This window comes from Pyrus communis, chromosome 2 (assembly GCF_041283825.1).
Source record: "Pyrus communis isolate YQ-2024b chromosome 2, ASM4128382v1, whole genome shotgun sequence".
NCBI classification, from domain to species: Eukaryota; Viridiplantae; Streptophyta; class Magnoliopsida; order Rosales; family Rosaceae; genus Pyrus; species Pyrus communis.
Window position 1 is genome coordinate 29130930 of NC_142566.1, and position 18252 is coordinate 29149181.

Below are 18252 nucleotides of genomic sequence, written 5' to 3' on the forward strand. Positions count from 1 at the left end.
ACTAGTGAAGCCTGTGAAGGCATATGCTCAAAGATTCGTTTATATATGCTGAATTCTCATTCAAATTGATAGATCTTTGGCAATAAACAAGACAAGAGGTAGTTAAAAGTTAAATATATATAGATCATGGAGAATTCTTTGATTGCATTACATCCGTAATAAGAAACTACAAAACAACGGATTTGTCAAATTTGCGACGAAATTCTCGTAGGTTCTTGTCATGAATTGATGCAATTGATCCCCTACTAATTTTCATGATTAAGAGTCTAGAAGCACGAGAGATTTTCCCACCCTTGGCAGCATCGCCAAACAGAGATTGATGCAGAGATTGATGCGGAGACAGAGGTTGATGCGGAAACAGAGGTTGATGCAGAGGCATGCTGCAAAAAACACCTGCAAACTCAAAATGTGTGGAAGCTCATTTCTTCTTCCCGCCCTTGGCAGCATCGCCAGCCTTGGTCTGCACAAAACAATGAAAATGATGAGAAAATCACAAAATAGTCAAGGCACTGAAAACATAACAAGGTTCAGAAAAGTAAAATCCGCCAACAATTCCAGGTTCAAGAGAACAAAAAAAGCACCTTCTTTACTCCGCGGATCTTCTTGGCTCTGTTCTTCCTTTCCTTGAGTTGTTTCCTTGACTTCTCCACCTTTGTGTCCAGTCCATTCTGCACAAGTAGCCATGGTTGAGCAAGTGAGAAAGATTGAGACTGTCCGCGTGTGTAGATATAAGGGATTCAAGAGACAAACCCCCCAGGACGTCCATTTCAAGCCAAACCAAAAACACACAACTAAAAGATACCCTATTCACCAAAATGATAGCATTCAAAACCTACTAAAAGACACCCATTAACTTGGGAAGGATAGCAAAGCATACTTCTATAGCATTTAAAACCATTATATACCAGAAGCAGAAGCATCGATAAATCATATTATTCAAATTCTATGAACTCTTCCTGTGGAAGGCGATAGATTAGAGGATCGAAATAAACTAATCAATGGAATTTAAAACAGAAGCACCTCCGTTAGTAACCCTTTGTTCTACAGTTTATGAATAGCCTGAAAGGGCCTTTTATCAAACTCATACGATAAGAAGGAATCCAATTAATGCACATTTGAATGACGAGAAATAAAGTTATGTCGAAGCATGAAGAACTAAAATTTACATGCAATGTGCTAGAGAAAAAGAATGTAAAGTTACCCTGATCAGCCTGTAGTTGGGCTCGTACTTCTTTGCATTCTCAACTGAATCATAAATCAAACCGAAATCAGTGGATTTCCCCCCTCCAAAATGGGTGCGGAACTTGAAAACAAAGATGGCATTTGGATCCCTCACTTCATACAACCTTGCCAGTTTCTCCTTCAACTCCGCCTACATTACCACACGAAACAAAAATTCTTTTCAGCTGACAAAACAAACAATCCGCCAACCAAAAAAATAAAGCCACAATCAAAGAAAACGTGAGAATAACAGCACTGGCACGAAATGTACAAATTAACAGCTGCAAACCGTCGATACATTACAAACCCAAATCTCGAAACCACTGTCTAAAGTTCGAAACTTATCTTTAAACTAGCAAAATACAATTAAGCCAACAAAACTAAAGTTTTCCGTAGTAAAATGTTGACACTAACGTTAGATAATCAAACGACAAAAAACAAACCTTGGAAACATTCGGTCTTCCTGGATGCAGGACATCGATAACCTGCAGCGAAACAAAGGATTTACACACTCCAAGTTAAAAAGTACAAAGATATACATTTCTGAGTAAGGATTTTTACAGCTTACGATCCCACATTGGAAGCACAGTTCAGTTTACGATATGGGATTGTTGGGTTAAATTCTTTCTTGTTTTTTCCTACCTTTTTCTAGTTGACCAAACAGGAGAATATTAGTAGGTAGAAGACTCACGAATTGTTTCCTGGAGAGGAGACGGTTGGTCATGAAATCCTTGTCCGGATCGTCACCGCCTTGCTATCCGCCATTGCTGTCTTTCTCTACCTGTGTTTCAATGTCTGCGCCTCCGTGCCTCTTCTTTCCTTCTGTGCGTGCGTGCGAGCTTTTCGAGGAAAGAAGAAGACAAAAGGTTTTAGATGCTGCAACTGCAAATATGTTGGGCCGCTCTCCAAAATATTTCTCAACCCAAGCCCACCAACTTTTTTTTTTTTTTGTTCTGTTTTTTTTCTCAAATTAAAAACACCAATTAAACTTTCAAATAATTTTTGTGGCTGTAAATATTTTTATTAGTATAAAAGAATTCTAATTTATTGTAATTTTTTCTTTATTTTTGTTAAGAAAATAATTTCCGCACTATCTTTTTCTAAAAACAAAGGTCAAGTGCATAAAAAAAATAAATGCCTCAATCCATAAATCATTTCTCATTCTTTTTTAACATTTAAATTTTAGCATTGCCATTTTTTTCTAGGCACATTAGCAAATCAATTTTGTTTTTTTTTTATATCAACGTGACGAGAATTTTGAATTTGGAACTTCTTTCCGTCTTTGGGAGAGAAGTTCCACTAAAAAAATAATTAGTTGGCAGGGATCAGATCATTGACAGAACAAAATACAGTCGGACAAAACCGAACAAAGGTGGTTAATTAAATTGAAAACGTGGCATGATACAATGAAGCAGGTCAAGTTGAAGATAGCAACTAGCAAGGCAACATGAAATAGGATTATAGTATTATCAACGGATGTATCATGTATGTATATAATAGGATAGTATTCATGTACAAGAAGATAAAATTATCCTCTTAATTGATAATTAATTAATTAGATGGCAATGCAGGTGGTGTAGGGTGCGACTGCGAGTCAACCAGGATGGACCAGAGAACATGCACATCTTCGCATGGACAGGACCTCACATCCTTGTACAATATATATATCCCTTTTCCTGCAAGTTTGTACATTAACAAGAACAAAATAAAACAGAAACAAAAAAAAGTATGAAGATCGTATGGATGTTAAATGAGAGCTAGAGAAGAGATAGAATTAGATGGCAAAAGGAGAAACGAGGAATTGCGTACGCTTTCTGTGGCTCGAGTGCAGACGATCCCAGAGCTTCTTCAACGGGGAGACGAGGGAACGAAGCCACCCCATTGAAAGGAAGGAATGAATGGGGAAGGAGGTGGAAGCAGTTTTTAGAGTTTAAATGGCGGGTTTGTTTGTCAATCATGCTACAAAGGTATATCACTCTTGTTGACGAGTCTTTGTCACATCCTTTTTCTTCCCCCTTACCAAATTAAGGAGCAAACCCCTTCTCATTTCTCAATCCCAACCATTCTTTTTCTGCCTTTTACGCTTGAAAACTCATTTTCCTTCCAACTGACATAATTGTATTCGTGTTGCTTGCGCCTCAAGCCTCTCTATCTCATGCAGTTAATCGGTTTTTTCATGCTCATTTTTGGGTGCTCGTGTTTTCCTCGTGTCAAATACAGCGTTCGAGTTTCTGAATTTAGCAATGCGGTGTAGGAGTCATAGTAGTTAGAGATAATGTAGTAAGGATACAAGCAAGATATTGGATTAGTCTTCCTCTTCAACCTGAAGGAACCTACTTTCCATATTACATTTACGAAGTGGATGCCTTTTTGACCCATGAACGTTGTATGAAAATGCTCGATTAATTCGGATAAAACGGTAATTAAGACTGAATAATTCCATAAGCAAAGTATCGATTACGTACGGAGACAATTAATCTAATATGATTGGATTACATTACCAATTTACACTCACATGTGGTTAATTTGTCTACGTTATGGGCTCCATCTTCACCCAAAGGAAAAGCAACTTCAGAAAGGCTTCTTATTCCCTTGTTCTGTACACTTTACAGATCGTACGATAACATCACTCTATAGATCGTTTCTTTTTCGCTGCAAAATGCGGTGATCATCCTCAAATCAAAGGGTTTCGGATGAAAAGATAATAGAATTTCGGAGGAGTACATTATTATCTGCGTTCGTGCGTATGTAAAACAAGTCATCTATAGGAAAAGTTTTTTCTTTTTCACACATGAATCTAGCTAATACATACTAGAAGGGAACTGTTTCAGCTCCTTGGAAAACAAAGATTATGGGAAAGTAATTTTAATTTTTACGTAGGCTGACCCGATTGCTTACTCTAATCCAAAGCCTTCCCTCTTGATTATTAATTACACTGCAACGTCAAGGCCCGAGCAGCTAGACTACCCCCAAGTCCTTTCCTCTATTCGTTTTGCGATGGAACTGAGACTGCCTCCTCTTATTTCCTGCATATCAGTACAGTTAGAAAATGAAATCTACAGTTTCATCGTGTGTAAGAGAAAATACTATGAACCTTAAGAAGATGCACAGAAGATGGACATACCAAGGAAGCTTAAACGTGTCTTTCCACCATCCCTGCTTTGAGCAATTCGCAACTATCCTGTCCAACCGTACAATAATCTCAGAGAAAATGGGTCTCATAACAGGTTCTGGATCCCAACATTCCTCAATCAACCTGCATGCATATCATCGTAGCATCATCATTTAAGCATTACAATTCCCCTTTCAGATACGATGAGAAAAAGTTATTGCATATTAATCAGTAGACCCTTTGGTGACTTGTATTGAAATCAAACTTACTCTTTCACTACAGGGGGATAGCTTTTTGATTTGGTCCTCAACTGCGGTCTTTTTCCTTCCAAACACATCAGCTTCACAGATTCTTCAATAGGCTTGGGATGGAATGGTTGTATTCCCTCAATCATCTATGAGAAAACACATCCACGTAAGGAACAAGTTAACGCTTTATTTCAATGTAATAAACAACAATGTAATGTTTTCCGCAAAGCATAAAAAGAAAAAACCATGCCAAAAAATCCCCCAAATCAGCGGTGTTTTAAAATAAGAATCAAAAGTCAATGTCTGCAAGAGTGCCATATTCACAGCACAGTGTTTATGTGCAGCGTGTGTGCTTGAGAATGCAAAATACTGACAAGAAAGGAAATATATTCTAGAAACCTAGGCAAGTAAAGCTAATTTAGAAGTGCTGAACTGACAATGAATCAAATTTTATAACACAATGAAGATAGTAAATAGGTACCTCATATAATATAAGACCGAAAGAGTAGGCATCCACACTTCTGTCGAAAATTTCATCTTTGTAGATCTCAGGTGCCACATATAAACCTAGAATGAAAGAGGAAAAATTATAATTCAAATTCTGGTGATGTGCATGCGGTCCAAGAAAGTTAAGCAACAATCAGAATTCAAAATTTTAATTATGAATATTTCTCTACTCTTAAAAGACGAATAATATTATCATAGCGTGCACATGGGAGAGATGAATTCAAGGCAAGAAAGTTATTCAGTTGTACAAGAACTTACTTGAAAGGTCAGTGTCAGCACAAGGCTGTGCTAGTTTTGCTTTGTTAGGTGAGATTTTTGACAATCGTATCAAGCCAAATCCAGCTACTTTCAGTTGACCTCCATTATCGAGCAAAATATTTCTGGCACCTTACCGAAATTTCAAATATTAAATAACCTTTCATTCCAACCAGAGAACCATCAAAATTCAATAGGCAAGTATAACACATGTGCATCAACTTATGCATTCGGTTGTCTTACTTTGGCTTTAAGTCGCAGTGGATTATTGGGTCTGGTTTACATTCATGAAGATAATTCATGCCCCTGGTAACAAGAATAAGGAAAGAAAAATGTCATAAATGTGAAATGGCTGAACCTAGCTACAGACGTCAGAAGGAAGAACTTGCTTGAGGTACTCATAGATATGAATCATATGATGCAATTTATGTGCTTTTCATATGAACATAAACTTATTGTGTGTGCGCGTGCGTGTGCTGATTTCTATTTAAATGGGAAGATTTAAAGGAATAATTTGCAGAAAAAGAAACACATGCCTTGCAATGTCAAGAGCAAATCTTAGGGCTTTTGATGGAGATAAGCGCCCTTTCTTTTGAAGATAGCTTCCCAAGTCACCCTAAAATATCACCATCAAAGCATGCCAAGTCATGGTTAAGATATTTAAGTGTATAATGAGTGGACAAGCACACATACAATTTATATGCAGAGAAAGAGAAGATTACTTTTGAATGATACTCTGACACAATCATCATCGGTATATTTTGGGTGACAGCACCAACAAATTGAACGACATTAGGATGCCGAACCTTCTCTAACAACTCCAGCTCATGTTTGAAAGCATTACTGTGGATTTAAGGAAATATGAAGAAAGAATGCATCATAAAACAGTCATAGAAGTCTATAACATAAAATTGTGCCATCCCACACTGAACTAATGGCTCTGCAATTAACTAAGGAGCAATCAAACAATAACAAGATTATATAAATTGTATTACATTAGAATTAAGTGGTAGTACAACGTCACCTAAACGGTTTTCAGGGAATGAGGGTACATACATGCTTTCAGGGTCCTTGTAGCAATCCTTGTCAAGCATCTTTACAGACACCTTTGTACCATTCCATTTTGCGACTTGATACGATCCCTGTTGAGAAAAACGGAGAAACATATCAGTAATCTATCTAAATAACAAAGCACACGTTACTTGTGTTGCCCATTTGCAGCATTATGCACGTCCTGAAGGGACTCAGACTTTCAATTTTCCCGAGTACAAAGAAACCGCGTTCAATTCACCGAAGACTTTAGACACGACATATCATAAGTACTACTACTAGTAGTAGACTGGATCGTGCATGAACATTGAAAAGTAGAGCAGAAATCTATAAATGGTGGAGAAAAGGGGAAAAGGAACAACCTTTGTGATACCATCGCTCTTTCGAACTTGAAGCTCTAATGGATTGAGCTCATACTCTGGAACTTCTCGAGGATTCGCAACAGTCATTGGTGTTTTCCTGGTTTTCTAGAAAATAAAACAAAGAGAATACAACAAATGCATGAATCTCCACATGTAGACAGGCTAAAATTTTCAATCAGAGAGAAAGAAGGAAGTTGATCGGAGTATAGACCTACCGGAACTTTGGCTCCACGTGCCTTCAGAACGTTGTAAACTTCCGTATTCCCGTAATACTTAGCATCTGCAGCAGCCTGTTCACATTCAACACATTTGAAATGTTCAATCTCCCCCGTTGTAATATCGCAAATAATACGAAATTGTAAGCATATGTTTTTTTTTTCCTTAATTATATTTACACTCATAATATTCTAACTAAAATTTGATTAATTTAAGCAAACACATTAACACAGAGAGAATTAATCGAAGGGATAATTATATTGATTCATCATCATAAGATAGATAACAAAGAGCGTAGCAAGGAGGGAGTACCGTGCTGCCCCAGCGATCACGAGCATCGATATTGGCCTTGCGGGAGAGCAACAGCCTAACGACCTCGACGTGGCCCTCGCAGGCAGAGATATGGAGCGCCGTACGGCCGTCCAAATCGATACTGTTGACGTCGATGCCTTGATTGAGAAGGTCCTCGACGCCCTGGACGTCGCCGCGGCAGGCGAGGAAGAGGAGGTTCATGGTGGAGTCGAGATTCTCGGGGACGGAGAGATCGACTTCGTCGTCATCGTCGTGCGAAGGGCTGCGGCGGATGGGGTCGAGGGAGGACTGCCTGCCGAAGCTGAAGCGCAAATTGTTCCTCTTGGGGTCGAGCGAGGATTGGCGGGTGAACTGGCGGCTGAGAGTCCGCTTCAGCGACCCCGTGGAGAACTGCCGCGATATCCCCCGCTTCAGCTGCGCCGCGATGCTCTCCATTTTAATTTATCTAATTTAATTTAATCACTCTGTCTGTCTCTCCCTGAACTTTTCGATCAACTTTTACTGCAGATATATATATGGTGGTGGTGGTGTTGGTGATTCAGAATTTGCAAACTGCAACTGCAATCTTTGTGATAATTCAAGTGCAGCAATTGCAATTGCAATTCAATGGAAGAAGTATGCGCATGCAGCAGCTGCTGTTATACAATTACAGATACATGATCATCCTTGTCATCTTCTTCTTCTTCTTCTTGTTTTTGCTGGGATCAACTTGTTCCCGCCGGTAATGCTGGTGGCGGTGGTGGGTCGGGATCGAGAGCTTGAATGTGGGGCCCTGATAGAGGGAGTTAGCTCTCGATTCCGATCGACGAGGTGAGAGGAAGAGAAAATGAGGTCTGGAATGAGAGAGCGAGAGAAGAGGAGAGAGATGAGGAGAGATCCGAGTGGGGCGCCGCGCATTCAAGGAGAGAGAGATGGAGGGGGAATGCTTTTATTTTTTGCCTCCTGTTTCCACACACTGCCGCGGAAAAGCCGGTTTGGATATTTCCTTTTAGTTAACGGTTTTATAGCAAAAAGTTCTGAAATTGGCCAAACTTGAATGTCTTTTGATCCTTTAATTCAGAATCTATCAATACAGTTTCTGAAATTTACCGTCGCACTTTAATCTGATCCTTTCATTTCGCTTTTGTGAAAAATTCAGTTTTATTGCCCGCGTGACACGCAAAACAGAATTTTTTATGAAAATTTAACTGAATGATTAAATTAACATGCAATAGCAAATAGAGTGACCATGTTAATTGATTTTGAAATAAAAAAACTAAAACTATTTGCGATTAAAACCTTTGAGTAATGGACAGCTCAATCTTCTTTTTGGACGTATAAAACGCGGCAACGCTACAGTTTGCTTCAATTTCTGTTATTATTTGCGTCATTATTCAAGAGCAATTACCTGTAATTTTGTCAAAGAAAATCATTACTTTTTATTCATTTTGTTTCCCTTCTAGCTGAATTTCGTTTGATTTGGCAATGTACAGGGCACAGCAGCAGATAAGAATGACATGGATGATGCCTAAAAGAGGAATTAGCTGCCTCTGCCACTCTGCCTCTGTGTAACAGCGTATGGTCCTTTTTGTCCCCGCCCAGCACTAAATACTTAATAGGGTAAAATTGGAAAAAATAGATGACTTTCTGATAAGTTTTATGCTTATTGTCTGCTCACGTGGGAGTGACTTTTATGCCACAAATACACCGTTGAATCGTTGATGTATAAATTTTTTTTTGCATACGATTGTATCAAATTTTTGAGAGACGTGTCATGTAAATTAGTGTACTTACGTCTATTTTACGCTTAATTCGCTTCCCCGTCCTTTGAATTTAATTATTTAGCAAAAAAGAATGTGGCTATGTTTACATGAAAGGGATTTTGATTTGAAGTAAGATGTTAACATATTTGTTTTTGTTTGTAAAAGTTTGGACTGAAATGATGCGATGAGTGGATGAATCCAGTTGCAAGTCATCAGTGGGTCTGGCCGACTCGGTCAACCCAGAGTATGGAACACACAAGTTGAATCAAGCTGTCCCTTTGATTCATTAAAGTATCTTATCATCGTCTCACACAGTGAGTGCCCGTGATGAAACAGATACCAGACAATTCTAGTGCACGGGATAAAAAAGAAAACTAATATATATCTCCAAGTTGCACGTGATGAAAGAGATACAAGGCAACTGGCAAACCCTCACGCGTTAAGAGAGACCAATTCCCCCCACCCAAAATGTTATTCTATGCCATTCTCCAATACTCCCAATTCTCACCAAACAAAGGCAATTGGCAAACCCTCACACGCCCTCCCTCTCTTCCTTTATCCAGGCTTGGGACCGACAACGTAAGACAAACTTACACAAGCGGAGTTATATATCCAATCCAATAACCACCTCCGGAGAGCAACAATACCTTAACCATATGTTAAGACTAAACATAAAGGTAAGCACTACGTACATGGGATGCCCACTATGCCACCACTTCATCCCAACAAGAGCACGCATCCTAACAAAACAAGGATTAAGGAAGATCATGTCATTCAAACCTTGTTTGATCGGGCAAGATCAATCCAATTTCTCTATGTTACATGAGAGGCCCTCAAACAAGGTAAACTTTCGCCATGGGTGATGATCAAGTGTGTGTTTCTCATCACAAGAGTCCCAGGCACCACAAACCTATCACCTATCGAAAAATTCAAAAGAGGCCAATGATTTCTATAACATCACATATCTTGATGCATTCAAGCTTATTATTGCTCAAAGCAAGCAGAGATAAGCCTATATCAGAAACAATCAAATTAAACATCTTTGATATTTGCAAGCACCAACACGGGGGAAGAAACTAAGAATGTAAATGTCTATCATCAAGTCAACTCAATACCTTGGTGATCATGCAACTTGAAATTGATTCAGCGAATTAACATCAAACACAGTCAATACCAAATAGTTAAGGATTCATTTATCCAAAAGATAGTCACAGCGAAGACAGCTAAGCTACCTACACAATTTAATCCAAAAACCAACACTTTCAGAAAAATGGCAAGGGAATAAGGTATGCAAACCTTGAATGTTTTCTGATGAGTCAAACATCTAAGTGGACTTTTATTGCCATCTGAACTCATCGCAAAGCTAAATTCCACACTAGTGTCAACATAAAGAAGTGAACGATAAAGCATTACTTTCTACGCTTGTTGGGACCGGTCTTGTACCCACCCTTGGTAGGCTTTCCCCAAGGTGTTCGAGAACCCTTCCCATGAGACCCACTACTCTTGCTCTTACCCTCACCTCCACCATGAGGATGATCAACTGGATTCATTGCCACTCCTCGAACCATTGGTCTGATGCCTCGCCACCGGTTTTGCCCAGCCTTATAGAGTTTCTTGGGCTTATTTCCATCACTTGGGACTGTACCAATTGTAGCCCGGCATTTAGAATCAATCCACTTTTCAACACCTGAAGGCAGTCTCACTAAACACCTTGAAACAGTGGGTTCTTTCAAAATCTTTGCAAAAGTGCCTGGTGCTCGAACTAACTTGCCACCTTGGCCCGGGTTCATCTCGATGCTGTGTATTTTGGCTTGGATGTGCATATCAGCAAGCGGCAAGCACCTTCCGTATTGTGAATTGATATCATAGTGAAACAACTGATTACTTGAACCAGCTACATCTGTGGAAAGTATAACATTACTAGTAAAGTTCATTTCGGCAGCAACTAGATCAATGCACATAAAAAGAAAGGCTTTCCCTAATTTCGACACCTGAAAATGGACACAACCATTCTTAGGATCATTGCTAAAAATTATATGGGTGCAAACTTGCAAAGGTAGTTTAAAGAGCAGAAGAAAGAGATGACACCAAAGAGGAGGAAATGAAATAGCACAATATCAACATAGAGAAGACGGTTGTTCATTCACGGATACAACGGTTTATTGATCATCGTTTTGCTTAAGAAAAACAGAACATCTGTAGGAAAGAAAATAGCACAATATCACCATAGATAAGACGATTGTTCATTTACGGATACAACGGTTATTTATTGATCATTGTTTTGTTTAAGACAAACAGAACATCTGTATTATCTTATCAAATAGAAACATCCCACATTCCACGAACTATGGCACAAACATCCCTTGAAATACAGCAGTTCAGTCATCAAACTCTAGGCGCCTACTACCTACCGGCTCTGCCATAACTCTCTGGTTAACCCTATATGGGATTGACCTTATAGTTGCCGGCTTATTTTTCCTAATTTTTTAAACTAACAAGCATTCGTATATAAATTATACAGACGATAACTTCACTCAAGAATTCACTTCAAATCTGCGTAATTTTTCTTACCCTTTCATTTCTCAGAAACCAAACAGCAATTTGGCTCACATATCCAACCCAATGAGCTTAACATGCAAGCTTAAACATTTTTAACAGCTCGAATCAGCTAATTTAAATTGATGTCAAATGAGGAAATGGCATGAAATGAAATACCGGTGGAGAGAGTGCGATTGGAGGCGCGGGTGGGGACATTGATGACGTTGGAGTGGCGTAGGAGCCTATTCAACAGGGAAGACGAAGCAGCTCCAGCTCTCCACACCGCCATACGATCCACTTCTACCCTTCTAGCTCTAGGTTTCCCTCCACCTCTCTTCTTTGTTCGCGCAGCGGCCGCAATTCATTCGGTGCTCTGCGTTTGGCTCCTGTCATTCCTAATACCGCCTTTAAACTGAAACGACCCCGTTTTTGTGTAGCTTAATTATGAAGGGGTTTTCGCTGCGATTCACTCGTTAATTTTGTGAGCCACGGTCAATTACTTCAATTAATTCCTTTTAGGATAATACTTGCATCCCAAACGACGGAATGCACATATTTCTTCGTTTGTGAATAGTACCATATATTGAGCGTATAAACATAATGATTGGAACCATTCAATTTTTTAATCATCATTTAAAGATTACTCTTACAAAAAATCATTCAAATAAAAAATCGTTTAATCATCCAAACGTATAAAAAAAACTAATGGACATCATGGATATGTTCCTTGGCACCTACACCATTAATTTGTTCTATTCATTTCAATAACTAAATATTCCTCTCTCGTTAGGTGATTAAAAAATTTAGCCTCTAAGAAGAAAAGAAAAATGAGAAAAACACTTTGTCGAAGATTCCCACCCACCCACCACACACCACCATGTAACTTGTAGTTTCTTTTGTGGTCGTTCTTTTACTCTAGCAACAAAAGTGTTTATGATTGTGGTTGCTCTCTTGCCTTATTAATGAGAGACCTTTGTAGCATCTATGACTTAATGCTCAAACTTGATTCTTTGAGTTGCAACTGTTGTTTATTGTTGAGGAGGTGGTTCTTGTATTGTTTGTTGTTTTATGCCCGTAGCTAAGAACTATAAGAGGAAGCTCAGGGTATATTGGAAGTGACTCATAGTAATGATTCTTTATTGATGATTGCAAGATTAACAGAAAATGTTACCGTTTTATGCCTATGATGTTGATATGATATAGTATAACAACTTAATATGTTTAGTCCTTGTATTCTCGATGAATTTGTAATGAAGAAAATTTGGTGCTTTTTTATTTACACTTGACATGTCTTATTAGTTGAAAATCATAGTATGCTTATGAATATATAGAGATTAATAAACATGAATAAATCGAAGAATGAACCGACTACAAACGAATATAATTTTATTATTAATTGAAAACAGAGATTTCTAACACACTAGTTATAGAGGACTAATCATAATCACATGCTTATTCTAACACACTAGATTTTTAATTTTATTTCAAAAAATACTTATTCTCCCGATCGGACCACGTCATTCCCCAGTCAGGCCAAGAATTTGAGTGGGACCGGATTTGGGTTCACTCGGATTCAAATCAGTAGGATTTTAAGAATATTCTTAATCATTGTATATCGTTTAATCATAAATAATTTTAAATTTTTTATTTAAAATTAAACATAATTATTACTTAACGAAAACTGGTTTGTATAATAAACTGTTATCCTCACAAAGGGAACAAGATCCTCGCTGGATCCTTCTATCAGGATCCTCCGGCTGCAGTAATCTCGTCCGTTGAACTGCAAATCGGACGGTCAAAAGACAATCACCCGTGTGCTGACAGCAACAGAAGCTGCGATGGCAGTAGTGGCCTCGGATCCTCCGCCTCTCGCGGATGTTGGAGAAGACGACGGCCCGGGATCGTAGCAGCGGCCTGGAAGAAGGCGCAGCAAAATCGGCTAGAAAAAATGAAGAAAAAAATTTGAAGAAGCAGCAGAATTGCAGAGAAGAAAGAATAAGAACTGAAGAGGAAGAAGCTGCAGCAGCAGAACCGCATAGAAAAAGAAGAAGAAAGGTGTTGGGGAAGGATCCGGACGATCCGGATAAAAGGGATTCGGAGAGGATCCAAAGAGCTCGGATCCTCATCCAGTGGGACCAACGAAGATACTGACAAAGCTGACATGCCCAATCCCAAGGGTGTTATCGTCAATCGATTTAACTCGATATAAAATGCTCTGCTTGAATAGCGTCGTGTTCCCATTCATAATTGGCAAGTCTTAAGTTACACTAGCAGCTCTCTCTCTCTTTCTCTCCAATGGCGACCATTTCTTCAGCTTCAGTTCGCACTCCGAACTTCTCTTCATCTTTCTCCTCGGAGCACCTCCAATCCCTCGGGTTCTCCGAAACGCTATTGTTTCCTCTGACGAGTTCAGCTTCGAGATCAATAATCCATAGCCATGACCGCCACAAGCAACTCGCGGTCTCGGCTAGAAGCTTCGACCAGAATATCTCCGACAGCGGCTTCTCTTCCAACGGCTCTCCTCCTTCGACCGCCCGCTCCAAGTATGCACGCGTTATGTATAGATGTAAATTTGCGTGTTTCGTTAAAAAGATTATTCGATTTAATTTGTGATTATTGATTGATAAATCAGGGTAAGAAGGCACACGATTTCGGTGTTCGTTGGGGATGAAAGTGGAATGATAAATCGGATAGCAGGGGTGTTTGCTAGGAGGGGATACAACATCGAGTCCCTGGCTGTTGGTCTTAACAAGGACAAAGCTCTCTTCACCATCGTCGTCTCCGGAACCGAAACGGTCTTACGCCTCGTGATCGAGCAGCTTAACAAGCTCGTCAATGTTATGAAGGTTTAGCTTCTAATCTAATACAAATTTCTGATTAATTAATGTATTAAAATGTTAATTACTCTAGGTAAAGTGTGACCTGCAGCCTTATGTGAGCTAATATTTAGGATTTTTATGTACTCCTGGTCACTTGTGCTGCAGTATGTGTTAAAATATTGAATGCATTTGTAAATTATTTTGTTTACTGATTTTTCAGTTTGTTTGTTTGTTTTTTTATAACGTGGCGGGTAGGTTGAAGATCTCTCAATTGAGCCTCAGGTGGAGCGTGAACTAATGCTTATAAAAGTAAATGCCGATCCAAGCTATCATGCCGAGGTAGTTATAGAATCATCCCTGGTATTAGACATAGCTAGTATTGCTCAAGGTTTTGAAATGCCTATGTTTACGATTTTCTGTTTTTGTTTATATTTTACCAGATCAAGTGGTTAGTGAGCATCTTTAGAGCAAAGATTGTGGATATCTCGGAACACTCGGTAACCATCGAGGTAATGATTGGTACACGTTCAGTGCAGATGTCATCTCTAGGCAGGCCTTTCGTTGAGACCAAGTGAATGTTCATACTTCCTCCATTATTTATAAGATTGAGCATCTGTACATTGATGTGAAGTTTGACTTTTACTCAAGTCCCAAAACCAAGTTAACCATTTTTATACTATTATTTTTATGATATAGGTGACAGGAGATCCTGGGAAGATGGTTGCTCTGCAAAGAAATTTCAGCAAGTTTGGGATCAGAGAAGTTGCCAGAACTGGAAAGGTGCCTATTTGATAGAGAATCATTGAAATTCTCTTTTCTTCTTCACCTAAGATCTCATTCAGCAGTTTTGAGTGATGTGTCATGCATCAATACATTTTGTTGTTCTTGCCTGTAGATTGCCTTGAGGAGGGAAAAGTTGGGTGCATCTGCTCCATTTTGGCGATATTCAGCAGCTTCATATCCTGACCTTGGGAGAACAGTTCCTGTGGATGCTCTTGTGGGGGTTGAAAATGGACTAGTTACTGCTGAATCTGATGTGTCTTCTGGGGTATTTTCTTCCACAGCCTTTGGTTTGATTAGTCCTCACCAAATGCATCTCCTGTACTCTGTTTTTTCGTCTCCCATTCTTCTTACAATTTGATGAGATTACGTATGAGGTTGACCCTTTTCTCTGGAGAAAATGGGAATTATCATGCGCTTTTTGATTACTTGATTTGATGTTATTTATTTCAGTCTCGATATACATATAATTCCATTCTAATCATAAGGCCTTTCATAATACAAGAGTCATTATGAAACTTTTTCTGTAGCTATATTATCTGTTGATAAGCTGTTGCTACATTTAAATCTCATGAAAAAACCTTTATTGAATGCAATCTTTCCCTTCTTTTTAATCTTGAAACAGTGATTCTATTATTTTTGTATGTAACTGCAAATCATCATTGACTTTTCAATTAATACATATACATTTGTTCACGAAGGGTGATGTTTATCCTGTGGAGCCGTCTGATACCTTTACTGTCAATCAAGTTCTTGATGCTCACTGGGGTGTTCTCAATGATGAAGATGTAAGTAAATCATATGATCGCTAAATGGTAATTTTTCAGTTTCTATCTCTTTCAATGGGGGTGCAAGTCATACCCTATCATAATCACTGGATGTTTCTATTTTATTTTGAGAATACATCAAAACACTCAGTTTCTATATCATTCTAAACCCTACCGAATTTTGTTGATTATTTTTCTTTGAGCTACGCATTTCAGACTAATGGACTTCGATCACACACTTTATCCATGCTCGTGAATGACATTCCTGGGGTTCTCTACATTATTACTGGCGTTTTTGCCCGAAGGGGTTATAACATTCAGGTATATTTTCTCTGCTGTTATTTCCTCCTCTCTGTCTTCTACTCAGGCAGCAAGTTTTAGGCTTCTGTTTAAATGGGCTGATTTATTGCTACCAGAGCTTAGCTGTTGGCCATGCGGAAGCTGAGGGGCTATCTCGCATTACTACTGTTGTTCCTGGTACAGATGAATCCATTAGCAAGTTGGTGCAGCAGCTTTATAAGCTTGTCGATATTCATGATGTAAGAATGTTAACTACTCCAAAGAAGGCATTTTTCTCGACATGTTAAAGAAAATATGTTGGTTCTCATCTGTTGTGATTTATGCAACGAATAAATTTAATGCCATCTGGTGAATGCGATTATAGTCTATGCATGATTTGTCTGTACTGCACCACATATTCTGAGTCTTGCATTCACATTTTTGACCTAAATTGCCTGATTATAGTCTCCCCTTCTTTCACAATCATTGTTATTTATAAATGCTGGTTGAATAGCCTGGGAGCATGAAACATCATCAGTCTGTTGTTGTCTCCACAACTAAGTCACTCTCAGATATGATGGAGGGAAAGAAAGAGAATAAGATTTAATTGGGAGGGGATAGTCCAAACCCAGAAGTCCAGCACTTAGATGGCTCATCGCCTTGGCTTCATAACTTCTTTGCACCCTTGACTTTTGTCAGAATAGTTTTGGACCTTTTTTCCCCATAATTTCAGTATCCATAACACTAATAGTCTTTCTTATGTTTAAGTTAAGAATGGTGGCCTTGATGTGAATAACAAAATTTATAACTTTTGACTTGTTCAGGTTCAAGATCTTACCAATTTGCCATTTGCCGAGCGGGAATTGATGTTGATAAAAATTGCTGCGAATGCTGCTGCTCGAAGAGATGTACTTGATATTGGCAACATTTTTAGGGCCAAGGCTGTTGACGTTTCTGATCACACAATAACCCTTGAGGTGAATAGTCCCTTTTCATATTATATATATAGAGGAAAATACCTCACTTGCTATGACCCGACGTGAATGACGCTATAAAGTACCTCAAGATGATGTATGTGGGTGATGATGGATGCTAAGGGGCCATTTTACGTTGTTAGAGGACAGATCTCGCTGTTGGTAACTTGGCACTGATCAAATTACTGATTTGCTTTTGTCCAGCTAACAGGAGACCTGGACAAGATGGTTGCATTGCAGAGGTTGTTAGAGCCCTATGGAATTTGTGAGGTTTGTCCTGCAATCTTTAGTCAAGTCTTGAAAATTTTGATAAGGGCAGCTTGCATCATGAGTCTTGGCTTAGTTCTGTGAATGCGGCATAATTTGCCTTGGCTATATTTTATGGGCCGACTCCTTAGGCAATCACGAACTTATTTTCCCTCTAGATTTTTTGGGTGGCATTATTGCTTCAAGATATCAACAATTCTTTATGGATTTGGCAGGTGGCGCGTACTGGACGAATTGCACTGGTGCGTGAGTCAGGTGTGGATTCGAAATACCTGCGTGGATATTCTTTTCCTCTGTAGTTGGCACTGGCTGGTTGATAATGATTTGGGAAACTTGAATGGGAGCACTTGTAAATGTGTGCAAGGTGCGCAATCTTGTGCGTACATATGAGTCAGATGGCAGACTCCAAGTTGAAGGGCTCAAGCAGACTGACTAGTACAACTTCAACTTTGTGCTTACACTTTTTATTGCAGATCACCTTCCGCTAGGATACTTGTTTGTGTTTTTTTTTTCATTAGTAGAAGATAAAATCTGTGTTTGCTGAAACAGAACATTGTAAGTATTCTGAACATCACACTAGTATAGCTGATCTGTAATGCGTGACTTTCTCTACTCGAATTTTGATCATATATGCTGGAAATTGGAAAGTTTGAATTGCTTATCCTCTGTTCTCTTTGTTTGCTCGTTTTTGCCCACACCAACTTCTCCATTCTCTTTTCTTTTCTTTTGAATTCAGAGATGGAGCAGAACAATATAGTGTTTAGAGGGAGTATATTAAGCATAGATGTCATATAGTTTTGTTA

The 18252-nt window shown here is 38.9% G+C and overlaps 4 protein-coding genes across 5 annotated transcripts; 1 reads left to right on the plus strand and 3 right to left on the minus strand.

The window, feature by feature from the left end:
* Nucleotides 1-22: 22 nt before the first annotated feature.
* Nucleotides 23-2311, minus strand: LOC137748972 (small ribosomal subunit protein eS24z). The gene is given in 6 exon segments (XM_068489157.2): nt 23-460; nt 582-668; nt 1202-1372; nt 1665-1706; nt 1913-1950; nt 1953-2311. Coding segments are annotated over 6 exon segments (414 nt in total). The 5' UTR covers nt 1987-2311; the 3' UTR covers nt 23-418.
* Nucleotides 2312-3908: 1597 nt separating this feature from the next.
* LOC137747268 (integrin-linked protein kinase 1) lies at nt 3909-8432 on the minus strand. The gene is made up of 12 exons (XM_068487345.2): nt 7284-8432; nt 6971-7045; nt 6756-6860; nt 6400-6485; nt 6066-6186; nt 5880-5959; nt 5587-5649; nt 5347-5468; nt 5063-5148; nt 4603-4727; nt 4346-4477; nt 3909-4247 (listed from the first exon to the last, which is right to left on the minus strand). Exons 1-12 carry the CDS (start codon nt 7716-7718, stop codon nt 4241-4243), a joined length of 1437 nt encoding a protein of 478 aa, XP_068343446.2. The 5' UTR covers nt 7719-8432; the 3' UTR covers nt 3909-4240.
* Nucleotides 8433-10196: 1764 nt separating this feature from the next.
* On the minus strand, nt 10197-11956 carry LOC137748273 (large ribosomal subunit protein uL2my, C-terminal part). 2 transcript variants are annotated; one of them, XM_068488400.2, is made up of 2 exons: nt 11741-11956; nt 10197-10925 (listed from the first exon to the last, which is right to left on the minus strand). In XM_068488400.2, the coding sequence occupies exons 1-2, from the start codon at nt 11850-11852 to the stop codon at nt 10435-10437; spliced, it is 603 nt and encodes a 200-aa protein (XP_068344501.2). In that variant the 5' UTR covers nt 11853-11956; the 3' UTR covers nt 10197-10434. The 2 variants fall into 2 exon arrangements, with proteins under 2 accessions (XP_068344501.2, XP_088546274.1); XM_088690148.1 differs by having other exon boundaries at nt 10197-11016; nt 11741-11933.
* Nucleotides 11957-13219: 1263 nt separating this feature from the next.
* Nucleotides 13220-18110, plus strand: LOC137746682 (acetolactate synthase small subunit 1, chloroplastic). The gene is made up of 12 exons (XM_068486687.2): nt 13220-14106; nt 14196-14409; nt 14638-14721; nt 14823-14891; nt 15079-15162; nt 15278-15430; nt 15864-15950; nt 16146-16250; nt 16346-16468; nt 17033-17185; nt 17387-17452; nt 17665-18110. The coding sequence occupies exons 1-12, from the start codon at nt 13859-13861 to the stop codon at nt 17746-17748; spliced, it is 1470 nt and encodes a 489-aa protein (XP_068342788.2). The 5' UTR covers nt 13220-13858; the 3' UTR covers nt 17749-18110.
* The last annotated feature ends 142 nt before the right edge of the window (nt 18111-18252 follow it).